The sequence below is a fragment of the Lissotriton vulgaris genome, chromosome 5, assembly GCF_964263255.1.
Source record: "Lissotriton vulgaris chromosome 5, aLisVul1.2, whole genome shotgun sequence".
Classification (NCBI taxonomy): Eukaryota; Metazoa; Chordata; class Amphibia; order Caudata; family Salamandridae; genus Lissotriton; species Lissotriton vulgaris.
Genome location: NC_141693.1, coordinates 564,688,777 through 564,701,782, shown reverse-complemented (window position 1 = coordinate 564,701,782; position 13,006 = coordinate 564,688,777). Strand labels below are relative to the sequence as shown.

The window sequence follows — 13,006 nt, the reverse complement described above, 5'->3', positions numbered from 1 at the left end:
GCTGGAGGTATTTCTTCAGACGATCTGGGTCAGCGACGATACATATGTATTTGTCACTGTCTTGGGAGATGGGTGACAGTGACCTTGACTCTTGTGAAGACGAGGGCCGGGACCGATATGTCCTGTGGGACTGGCAGTTGGAGTGAAACAATCCTGTAGATGAATCTCTACGATCTCGTACCGCTTTGGCATGATGACGGCTGCTCGTGGGTCTAGATTGTCTTTCGTAATCCTGTTGCTTTTCTTTTCTTGATGAGCTACACACATTTTCAAAGTGGTTTTCTCTCCTAAACTTTCTGCATCTTTGACCCAGCGCAGAGCAGGCATCAGCGTGGGGAAAATCATAGCCACAGCAATGACACTTGAGTTGGCGCTCTTGTCGTTTGTTGGTTGTGCTCAAGCTACGATGATGGTAGCCAGCAGACTGACGTTGACCTTTGGACCTGGATGACCTCGGTTTGTTAGGTGAATATGTACGTGTGTTGCAAGACTGGAGCCTGAATGCTTGTTCCTGTTTTTCACTCCGCCCCGCTTCCATTTTCTTAGCATGGTCTTCGGCTTGATCATGCACACGTGACATCTCTTCAATTTCATCTAATGAATAACTCTTCTTTAGTAGTTTCCTGCGCAGTGACTCCGACTGACACCCTTCAATAATTCTTAGGCGGAGAGCATCCTCTGTTGAAAATTAGTCAAACTCACAATAGTGAGCCAAACGTCTCAGGCATGTGATGAAGACACACATGGGCTTATCTTTCTTCTGAGCCGCTAGATTAAACGTATACCTCTCGTAGTCAATGTTCTTTTTATGCAGAAACTTCAGATTTAATGCTACACACACATCTGTGTAAGACGACGGCACTTCCACCGGTAGTTCCTTTATGATCTGGCCAACTTCCTTCCCTATCAAATTACGCAACGCTATCAACTGCTGTCCTTCATCAGATACGTGCGATCCTTTCATGAAGTCTTCAAAATCCTCAAGCCATTCTTTCCATCAAAGGCCCATTCCTCCTCCTGTCTGAAGAACGAGAGGTTCAGGTGGGCGCAGGAACGAAACTCCTAGCACCGCCATGTTACCAGCAGTGTTTGGAGCTGGGCCTTGCTGAGGCGGTGGTGTGTTGGACATTGCAACATGGCAGGAACTTCCAGGTGTGAAAATGACAGTCACAGACACAGGACACTCAGCAACCACCCTGTGACACACCTATTGCTGATATCGCAGTTAACAGTTCACCATAAATTCTCACTTGGCCGTGAAAAGGTAAAGACGGACTAATCCTTTGAAGGCACTAAGCAAAGCACATTCCAATTTGTATTTGCCAAGTTTGTTTGTAGTCCTCAATGAAAACGCTTGCTCTTATCACTTGCACCATCTTCTAATTAGTGTTAGCCAAGCCTGTTGGTATTTCTGAGTGAACACACCTGCTCTTATTCATCTTGAAAAGACATTTCCTAGTTGCCTTTGCCAATGTTTGATGATTTTTTGCCTTTCTGCCTGACTCCAAAATGGCCGCCAAGCAACTGTCGCAGGGGATAGGTGCAGGCGCCTGACCTTAAGATGGCCACCGCTGAAATATCGCAGGACTTCACTTCCTCCTCACTTTAACGAGGGCTTCCTGCACTCGGGACCACAGCAGAGCCCTCACTGGCAGGTAAGGTGTCCCTCGCAGCACGCGACTGGGGTGGGCTCCCAGATCGCTGCTCACAGCACACGCGACTGGGGTGAGCTCCCAGCTCGCATCACAGCCATACACAGCGCGACGTTACCGCACACCAAATAACCGGGGTGGGCTCCCGGACTCCAGCAGACCATGCAGGATACACGCGGCCGGGGTAGGCTCCCGGACCGCAAACAGCAAACGAGCCACCGCCACTCACACCGCAACTCCCACGGCGATCTGAACCGCCGGGCATACAATTTCCAGCACGTGCCACCAACCTTGTGACACAGACGCACTCCTGGGCGATCGTGGCCACTCCTCGTCGCCAGATGTAGTGTCTATGGTTACAGACCACGCTGACACTGTAGTTTGTATCAGGAGCCTCTTTATTTGTGCCTACTCATTACAATCCCACTACCTAACTGCCCGCTACCTATCCGCGCTCCTCCTGTTCCGCCCGACTCATTCAAACATTTACAGGGAGCCGAGCAGGTCCTAATGCCTCAGCACTGCCCACTACGTTACACCAAACTTCCATTAACAGTAGAAATAATAAATGAAAACAATGACAGCTATGGTTAATGGTTCTCGTGCTTATACCCACAATAAATGAAATCGAATGAAAGAAACTGTCATTAGTGATGGTACTCCACAGCTGTGGCCTGTTTATTTTTTCAGCTAAAAATAAAAAAACGAGTTCACTCCTGGGCACCGGCAACACACAAAGTCATTACAACCTTTAATATGTAATTGGCTAAACAAGCTATAAATGGTGCTCATTGTGTGATGCATAGTTGCTCTGCGGCTGATTTAGAAAACAAGCCTCGGCAGAGGCAACAGGTCTTGCCTATGCACAGGCTATTGGATTTGGCAAGATGTTGTATACATGTTGTACTCCATTTAGGCTGCTGTTCAGCCTGGCTAAAAGTTAGTGGCATTGTGTGGAGTAGGATGGGATGGGGTATTGTAGATTGGAGTGGGGTAGATTGTGGTAGAGTGGAAAGGGGTGAATTGGGATAGAGTGGAGTGGGTGTAGAATGGAGTGGCATGGATTGGGGTAGATTGAAGTGGAGTGGAGTGGGCTGGAGTAGAGTTGGATAGAGTGGAGTGGAGTTGAGATTGGAGTGGAGTTAATTGAGATACATTGAGGAAGAGTGGAGTGGAGTGGGATAGATTGGAGTGAATGAGGTAGATTAGGGTAGGGCAGAGTGGAGTGGGGTAGATTGAATAGATTAAAATAGAGTACATTCGGTTGGAGTGGGGTAGATTGAAGTGAGTAGATTGAAGGGGGATGATTGAGGTGGTTAGTTTGGAGTACTGTAGATTGGAGTGGAGTGGGGAGGATTGGAGTTGGTTAGAGTGAGATGGAGTAGATTGTAGGGGAGTGGGGTATATTGGATAGAGTGGGGTAGATTGGAGTAGAGTATATGAGGTAGAATCGAGTGAGGTAGATTGGGGAGGGTTAGATTGCAGTGGAGTGTGGTGGATTGGCGTGGAATGGTTAGATTGGAGTGGAGTGGAGTGTGGAGATTTGAGTACCATGGTAGATTGGTGTGGAGTGTGATGGAGTGGGGTAGCTTGGAGTGGAATGGGGTAGATTTGGTGGATTGGAGTGTTCTAGACTGGAGTGGAGTAGATTGTGATAGACTGAGTGGGGTAGATTGAGTGAGGTAAATTGGGTGGAGTGGGGTAAATTGGAGAGGGATACATTTGAGTGGAGAGGAGTTAGATAATTTGCAGTGAATTGTTTGGAGCCGAGTGGAGTGGGGTACATTTAAGGGGGTTGGGTAAATTGGACTGCGGTTGATTGGAGTGGAGTACAGTGTAGTGGGTTAGAGTGGAGTACCGTGGAGTGGGGTAGAGGGGAATAGGGTGGATTGGGGTAAATTGGAGTGGAGCAAACTGGGTAGATTGGAACAGAGTTGGGTAGATTTGAGTGAAGTGCAGTAGACTGGGATGGCGTGTTGCAGTCTGAAGTGGTGTGGGGTTGACTGAGTTAGATTGAGTGGAGTGAGGAAGATTAAAGTGGTGCTGATTGGAGTGGAGAGGGGAGTGTGGTTGATTGGGGTAAAGTGGAGTTGGGTAGATTGGATCATATTTGAGTAGATTGAGGTAGATAGAGTGGGGTAAACTGAAGTGGGGTAGACTGGATTAAGGTAATCTGTGGTGGATAGATTGAAGTGAGTGGAGTAGATTGGAGTGAGGTAGAGTGGAGTGAAGTGAGGTAGATTCAGGGAAGCGGAGTGGGGTAGATTGTAGCACAGTAGAGTGGGGTAGATTGGAATAGATTGGAGTGGTACAGGAAGTGGCCCAAATCGGGTCACCCGGCCACCTATACGATTTCCCAATGAATGAAGAGTCGGTCAGACAGTAGATAATACAAACTAATTAGTTTATTGGCAATACGCTGCAGTGGAGCCCAGTCTCTTAAAATGATTGCCGAGGGGTCTGATCTCCCTCCGCATGGTAACATCAGTTATACAATTTCAACACCTCTAGAGACCCGCCCAAACCGGAATTTTCCAGCTCAGGCCACAGTGAACAAAGAAGTCACATAAGATGGGCAGCGCCACTGGGCAGGGAACATGCTATCTCGGTCCCAATGCCACTTGGCTGCTCTCTACCACGTAAAACTATGAGAACAAGTGTATCGAACGGTAAAGGTATGCAATGATGAATAGTACATTTATTAGTACAGCAAATCTTTAACCTTGAGAAGTACAAGCCAGAGGAGCAGGGCAAACTCCTTGCGAAGGCGAGCATTTCAGAGACAAACACTCGATCTTGGTTACAAAACAACATGGCGTCAATAAAGATTGTGCCATGCATGCTAACTTTATGAGAGCAGTGGTTCGAACATAGCAAATAGGGCATTTTGATCATGCGCATTACAGAAATAACATTTAAAATCCAACAGTGGATTGGGGTAGATTGGAGTGGAGTATAGTGGAGTGAGTGTTGTTCATTGGGGTGGCGTGGAGTCGAGTGGTGTGGCATAGTGTACAGGGGTGCAGAGTGGAGTGGCATCTTGTAGAGTGGAGTGCAGTGTCATAGAATGGAGTGGCATGGCATAGAGTAGAGTGAAGTTGAGTATGCATGGTGTTGTAGCACACTGTCATTACAAACAACACATTTTCAATTGAAATGACCATTACATTTGCACCTAAATATGGTTTTACTACCCACAAATGATAATTTGTGCAATTATTATCACCTAGTATATGGATGATTTGATGGCATTTAAATGTTTGTTTCCACCACACTTCAGAATTACAAAAAATGCTTCATTTGTTCGAATTCTGATATATTCTGAAACATCATTACAGTTTTTTGTGTGTGCTAGAAAAAAAATCCTACACCCTCTCCTCTTACATGGGTAGTCTGCAAGATTGGCAAATAAATTCTCTCACTTTGAAGTCAGATAAAGAAATGTAAACAACAGTTTTTAAATGCACAGAAAATGTGACAAGATAAGAGCAAGATTTAAAGGTCTGTTTACTGAAAGTGAGTTTGTGGGAAAATACAGTAAACAAGGTTTGGGCAATGGGAGGGATGATCTCAAGGTGGACAGCTTAAAACGAATAAAGCCAGAAACTTTGAGCTACAAACCACAAAGCCAGTGGTTAGTAATGGACGGAGTGCATTCCTAGGTCAGCTTTCTGAATGTCCCCAAGACGTCTTTAGCCTTTTACTTAAAATGGCCATAATAAGCAGAACACATGCTGATTTAGAAAAGGATGAATTAAGTAATCTGTTCACTCTCTATGTCGTTTTTTTGGTAAATGAGGAAAGATTATTTCCAAATTATATGTTCAAGAAATTCACTGTTATCAAAGTTATTTGTTAACAAGTATTTTCATCAAAGTAGATGTTTACAGATCCTAGGCTGGTCCTATATGTTGTAATGTAACAGAATACCATTGTGTGCGTTTTTATGAAGCTGAGTCGGAAGTGATAAAAACAATTTTATTTTGTGAACACCGTGGATGTTTTAACCAGAGTGACATAATTTAAAGAAACATTTCCCCCCATAATTGGACCGTCGTGTGAAGGTTTTTTTTTTGTTGAGAACAGCTGCACTTGTTCACTTGCGAACTACTCCCCTCCCCCACAACAGAGAACCACAGCCTCCGCTATTGAAGAGGGACATGAGTATGTTAAATGTTTATAGATTTGTGTGGCCAGAATTGCAGTAACTTAAAGTTCGAAAATACATACAATTTGAAAAGATGTGCTGCTTCGACCTAAATACTTTTATTGTAATTCGTCCCTTATCATAGTAACTGCACATTTGGGTCATTTAGTACTCTAAAACTGTTTTCGTGAGAACGTGCACTCCATGTTCGCATATTTTTCTTTCCTTCACATATATTCCTCAGCAGTATGTTTGCCTTTGCTTCCATGCCGCTACTTTCTGTGCTGTCGCACAGATATTGTAGAGCTACAAGACAACATTAGTGGCAGGTGCACGCTGCAAAAACAAAAAATAAAAATAATTGGCAATGGCAGGGTGTTTCACCTCAGTGTGCCGGTGTCTATAACATTCTGAGTCTACCTCAGCGCACGTGGATTCACTGCAGTCATTCATGGGGTACATTCATGGGGTATGTCTGCCACAGTGTGTCAAGGCATGCATACATTTATGTCGCCACTGCTTGTCGGCTGTACCTAAGGTAATGTTATGAACATAAAAGGGTGTACATTGAGTCCTGTTTCATTGCAGGCTGTCACAGTTACTAGGTCTTGTTTCATTACAGTGCCTCAGGGTGTACCCAGGGGAGAATTTCATTGTGCTAGGGTCACATCAGGTTGTGTTTGATTTCAGTGTGTCAGGGTGTACATAAAGTCATGTTTCATTAGCAAGCAAGGCTGTATGAGATCTTTTTTCATTACAGTGTAGCAGTGTTTTTGTTTGGCGTGGGTTGATGAGTGCAAGCATGTGTATTTGTGGAAACTGTTCACTGTTCTTGTGCGTATGTCCTCGATACACGTATCAGAGGTACATGCGTTTGAGGTGGTGGATGCATGTTACCATTAGTGCAGTGTTGGCCCAGTACGGTTTCTCTAAACAATGACGAGGGCCCTAAAACGTTACTGAAGAACAATACCGCTTGGGAAACCTCTTCTTTTCCTTAATCCCATCCCTCTGGCCTCTGCAGGTGCCATCTAAGGATTTAAACCGCTCACACATTCTTAAGGAATAGTGCCAAGGGCTACTCAATATCCCAACTTGCAGACGTTGGACTAGTTGGTTGATAATTGCAGATGTTTCTGACAACAACTGAGGGTGCAATAGATTTCGAACAGATACTGCACCGGGCTGATGTATCAATCAACATTTCAGAGGCCAGAACACTATGGGTCTCTTATAAACCGAACGTATCTGATTGTTTAGCTACAAGACTGAATCAGTACTTAATGTACTCAACAAAAACACTTGTGAGACAGAAATTAATCATCCAAACCCGTGCGCAGTGACCTTGTCAACGTGTGGATTGTATGTGGCGGAAACATTGGCATCTTTGCTGTGATGAGCATCGAGTCGCTGTTTGTCTGCGATATTGCGCCTGTCATGTTTGCTTTAGCTATTAAACTAAAATGGGATTTCCGTGGACTCTCAGCCATGTCCTTTCGGTGGAAACTGTAATTAGTTTCGTTCCTTTCAGTCTCCCTTTTATGGGCTGTGGTCTAAATGTTCACGTTGGCAGATGCACAAAGATACCTCATGGCCTGAAAGTAAAGGTAGGCACTGTGGAGAGGAAATGCTCACACTTCCATCATCCTGAAAGTGATGAAAGGCGCACCACGGGGCTGTGTTCACACCTAGTGCCAGATCGCTTACATTGACCCAGTGTCAAGCAAAGGGGCTTTTAAAGCACTGTTGTAACGGCGGTCATAGCCCAATTTATTGTCTTTTATTGACTGTCTTTGGAAAAATTACCACGGCGGAATATACGCAAGTGAACCGGAGCAGCTCTCTCTGTCTCTGGCTCTATTTTTCGTTCTCTCAAGTACACAACCATAGGCGCTAGCACATTAAACCACACTGCTATCTTCCAGGCAAACTTTGATGTCTAGTGCAAGTCTGAATTTTGCTTATTGTTAACACTGTTAACGTGGTTAACACGTGTCTCAAAAGAGAGCTACTTTACAATTGTTTTTATTTCCGACGTATTTTCCTTTCTCATGTGGCCTACTAAAAAGTTGAGTGAGAAGAGAGACACAGTATGGATTTTGTCATGTGAAATGAATTGTTTTTGGCGTTACCATTGGTTTTTAATATAAACCATAATGCATGTGCACCAAAGTGGTCTCAATTTTGTCATGTACGGGATTGCATGAATAAATCTCCACGCACTGGCTGTTAACCAAGTATGGTTGATTAAATTATGAATTCGCCGACTTTATTCAGTGCGCCGAACCCCAGCTTTACACCACCATATTTTTTTTTGTTTTAGCCCATCCATGTATATGGTAAACGATTAAACAAACATTCAAAATGGCATAAGAAACCCTCCTTCAAAATTAACTCGGTGAAAACCGAGCAAAATCTATCGACAACAGACTTACAGAGGTGTCTGACAATGTCATGAATAAAACATGCACGGTCCTCTTAAGCAGATTATCTAATATTTGGTTCAGAAAAACAACCAATGTAGCCCCTAAAGAGGGCAGATTATCTTATTTTATCTATTTTAAAAAAATCTTAAATGAATTGTCCATCGAATTCAAAGTTGCTGCTTAACAAATAAGTGTCAGTGCGTTTTGCTTCACAAGGTAGTCATACAATTCTTAGAGGTCTTCTCCAGGACCAAAACGGCGTTTCTCTGTCAGGACGCAGTGTCCAGTCTTATTGATAACTTTAAATTGAATGAACAATTTATTTAAGATAAGGAATTTTTTCAGTGCACATTCTTGTAAACTTAATCAATAGTCCTCTATTTCAACTAAGCGCTTGCCTAGTTTTGAAAACTGTCCTAAAGTTGTGTTCACCGCTAATGCCTATCTCTTTGGTTTTATTTTAGGTCCAAACGTCCAGCTCCCGTTCCAACAGCCACCCCTCGTGTCGACTCTCCTATGCCAATGATCCCCCATCAGAAGGTACGTGGCCATGTGCTCTTTGGATCGCTGGGGAGGGGAGCTGGGGGAACCTTTCTTTTTTAGAGCTTCAACATTGTGTTATATTGAAACGATTATTGTTCTATGATGCACCAAATGAATTTGCTTCCCTATCTTCGCTTTCAATAACATGTGTTTTGCTATACGTTATATGTACTGCCAATATGTTTCAGGTTATGTTGAACTTTTTAAATTAAAATGTATCTTTGTCTCATAAAGCTGCACAGATGCCATTATTTGTTTAGAATATAATCCCTCAACCCTGAGTTCTACATTTTCAATCAGATGTATCCCTTACAAAAAAACATATTCAGCACATCATTGCATTTGCTCTCACTGCCAATAACTGCAGATTAGAAGAGGAAGTCATATGGGATAATCTCAGTCCATCAATGAGTAAGATCGCACTCAGTGGAAATAGACACCCCTTAACACACTGGTCCTCCCACAGATGGTGTTTGCTTGACTCAGGGAAAAATTAAGTAGAAGGTTAGAACACTTACAAAAGTTTGTACTTGGCCAAACAAGATGGCCGAACAGACGTGATCCATGCCGGATCTGTTGCTCGCCCGCAGTCGAGGGTGATTTCTGCGCTCCAAAGTAGCAAAAAAACTACTGGCATGGGTCCCTGAAGGATTCGCGAGTTGAGGAAGCCAAGCAAGATTTACTGGCGGGCGGTTAATAAAGGGAATATCGCTGGAGCAAGTGAGGCAGAGGCACAAGACAAAATGGCGCCGTCCCGCCGGGAATACTGAGATGGAAATTTAGAAGGGCAGGCAGGAGGTACGGGGAAGGACAGCAGCCCCCAAGCAGAAAGTGAACAAACTGTTTTACACCCACGGAGAGGTGAGCGGCAGCGACAACAGGTGTCAGGCGACCCGCAGAGGACAAATGCGCACATCTGCATATTCCCGGAATGCGACGGCGGGGCTGAGGTGAGCTGGGGGGCCCCAGCAAAGCTATAAGTACTTCTGACCTCCATATTCAGTAAGAGGAGGCATTGGGATGCAAACGGGCTACTCAGAAGGCAGCAAAATAATTCCCCTCCATCTCGTCTGACTCAAATATGGTGGATGCAGGCGCCACTAAGCTTAAAACATAGGGGACACCCTGGGAGGAGCCTGGGGACACAGTAGTCACAGGTGGGGCACACAACAAGCACATAGCGGATCTAGAAGTGAGGGTCCACCGCATAGAGACGCTGGGGGTACAGAACATTGCCTGACCCTAAGATGGCCGCCACTAAGGACAAACACCACGAGGAGTCACTTATTCTACCTCAATGAGGGGGCCCTAGATAAACATCCGGAACGCAGGAAAAGACACACAGCAAAGCATAGAAGCGGAGCCTGAGCACAATTAATGAACAGGGGAGCTGTGGAAACCCTCGGGTATGGTAGAGACCGCATCTATGCCAGCAAAGAATTCGACATCTAAAGTATCAAGCTACTTTGCGCCCACAGAAAAGAAATATGCGCAGTAGTGAGAGAGTGCAGAATCCAGCATGGCACTGACCAAGGAGGAATTACTGGCGTCCCAGAAAGATTTTAAGATGGAGTTGCTCACATAACTAAGATGGCGATCTCCAGGCCTCTATGAATCAGCTGAAAGCAGACCTATTGGAGATAATGACCTCACTGCAACAAGATGTGGACTATATAGGAACACAATTGATGGAGACAGAGGCCCACACCCAGGATCTTGACAAAAGAGTAACGGACACGAGCGACAAGGTATAGCTCCTACAATCACAACTCCAACTGGCCCTATTAAACAACAACGACCTGGAAAACAGGTCCAGGAGAGACAATATACACATTAGGGACCTGGAGGAGGGGGCAGAGGGGCCCGATCTGCAGGCTTTTATTGAGGGCCTATTTGCTGAGATCCTTCAGACAAAACAAATGAAGATAAAAATAAAAGGAGCACATAGGGTCTGCCCAGCAGCTCCTGGTGAAAGGCGTCACACTTGGGACACTTTGGTCAAGCTCCATTCGTTTAAGGTCAAAGAAGCCATACTACAGGAATCCAGAAAGAAAGAATCAATCTCCTTCTAAGGCTTTCACTGTTCTCTTTTTCAAGACCCGGCGCATCCTACACTCCAAAGATGACAATCCTTCAGACCACTTACAGAAAAGCTGCGGGCGGATCGAGTGAGATATCGATAGACATACCCATTCAGGATGGCCTTCGAATTTCAGAACAAACAGTGCCATTTCACAGAGTTTCGGGACGGCCTGGAGATTTTGGGACTACTGGTGCTGGCCGAAGAAGCCACCAACTCACAGGCGGGAACAGGGGAACATCCTCAATCGAAAGCAACTCACTGGAAATCAATTACCAAGGGACGTCAAACCAAGACCTGATCCAAGAAGACGAAAGGAGACCGGACTAGACAAAGGCAGGACTAAAGGATAGGATGTCGGGGTCAAAAGAGGTCAGTAGGGCAATTCGTATCAACCGCGACACGATTCAAGATTGGGACCAGGGACAGGATTAATTTATCAACACACATCCAATCCACCGGAAAATGTAGAAGGTTTTTAACATTGACTGTCTTATTGCTACGTTGCAAGAGCTATAAGGACAGCGAGGTGATGGGCTTGGGCCGAGACCCCAGCTAAACGCCCGCAACCTGGAGTGAAGTTACAATTTGACACCTTGTGGTCTCGCTATTCAGGTTTATTTTTTCTAATTGTTGTGCTAATATTTCAAATGTTTTTTTTTTTTAGGGGGGTAGTGGAGAAGTAGGGAGAGAGTGGAGCTTGTGGCACTGCAATGCAGTAATGTAGGATGTGAGAGTAGAAAGGAAATGCAGAGAGAAAAGGCTAGTCTACGGGGCCAGAGGACAGCGGGACTCCAAGGAATACAACAAGTGAGGGAGATGGGTTGCCCAGTGCAATGATAGTGATTTCTTCATGGAATGTGAAGGGCCTGATTTCTCAGCTTAAACGTCAAAAGATCTGGAAATACCTAGTAGATCACCAGTTTGACATTGTGGCTCTTCAGGAGACACATCTTAAGAAAGCAGAAGAACTGAGGCTAAGACACAAAAACTACTTGCTGCTGTAATGATCATCCGCCATAGCAAAACATAACAGGGTAGCATTAATGTTCCATAACAGCATCAAATTCCAACCAGAAGGTATAAAGACAGATAAGGAGGCAGGGTGGTAATGGTAAAGGGGAAGCTCAGGGGGAGAACTGTCACCTTTTTCTCGGCATATGTCCCCAGTACGGGTGAAGCAACTTTTGTGAATTCTCCACTGACTATGCTAGGGGGGTTCGCCGAAGGCCAAATAATTCTGATGGGGGACTTTAATCTTACTTGGCATTCTACAGACAATAGTTCCCACCTGCATAGGTGTACAGGAGGTAGCTTCCCTAAATCTTTAAAACAAGCATCCCAAGATTTGGGGCTCTTCGATGCATGGAGATCTATCAACTCAACTGCAAACGACTATCATATTCTTCACATGCCCATCAAACAAAACATACTCTAGACTAGACTACATTTTTATATCCCAGGAGTTACAGGGATTTCTACAGGGAACTAAGATTCTTCCCATCTCTCTATCAGATTACAGCTCTGTCAAGGTGGGCCTACACTGGGGGGAACAACACAGGGGTACACGAGATGATACGGGACAGATTATTATGGGACGAGTTGCATGTTGCAATTAAAGAGTATTTTCAGATAAATTACCCCGGTGACACGTCACCCCAAAATAATTGGGATGCTTTCAAAGCCGTAATATGGGGGACATGTATTGCGTTGGTCTCGGAGCTGAATAAAGAAAGAGCAAAGGAAAGGGTGGAATTAGATGCCACCCTGACCCATACAGAAAGCAACTATAACATAACACCATGCGTACTCTAAAATGTCAGATGAGTGCACTGAGAGGGAAACTCAGTGCAATATATACTAACAGAGCTGAATTCACACTCTTGCGATTACGCCGCAATGCAAACGCGCAAGGAAACAAGGTAGCCACCCACCTGGTGCAACAGCTTAGGGAAAAGAGGGTGTGGGAATATATTGGGGGAATAAAGGTGATGGGGAGATGGAATTAGACAATCCTGGCAAGGCTAATATTTTTGGTATTTACTATCAAGACCTATATAGGGCTACCACCCCCCTGATACCAAGGCCCAGAAAGAATACTTGGCCACACTTGCGCTACCAAAGCTCTCAGACACTTGGAAAGACCAGTTAGATGCCC

The 13,006-nt window shown here is 44.8% G+C and overlaps 1 protein-coding gene across 2 annotated transcripts in view; it reads left to right on the top strand.

The window, feature by feature from the left end:
• The window catches only part of LDB3 (LIM domain binding 3), a 487,331-nt gene that overhangs the window by 151,224 nt on the left and 323,101 nt on the right, over positions 1–13,006 (top strand). For both annotated transcript variants that reach the window (XM_086922025.1, XM_086922024.1), the window contains exon 4: positions 8,690–8,765. In XM_086922025.1, coding sequence (XP_086778151.1) covers positions 8,690–8,765 — 76 coding nt within the window. The remainder of the gene's footprint in view (positions 1–8,689; positions 8,766–13,006) is intronic.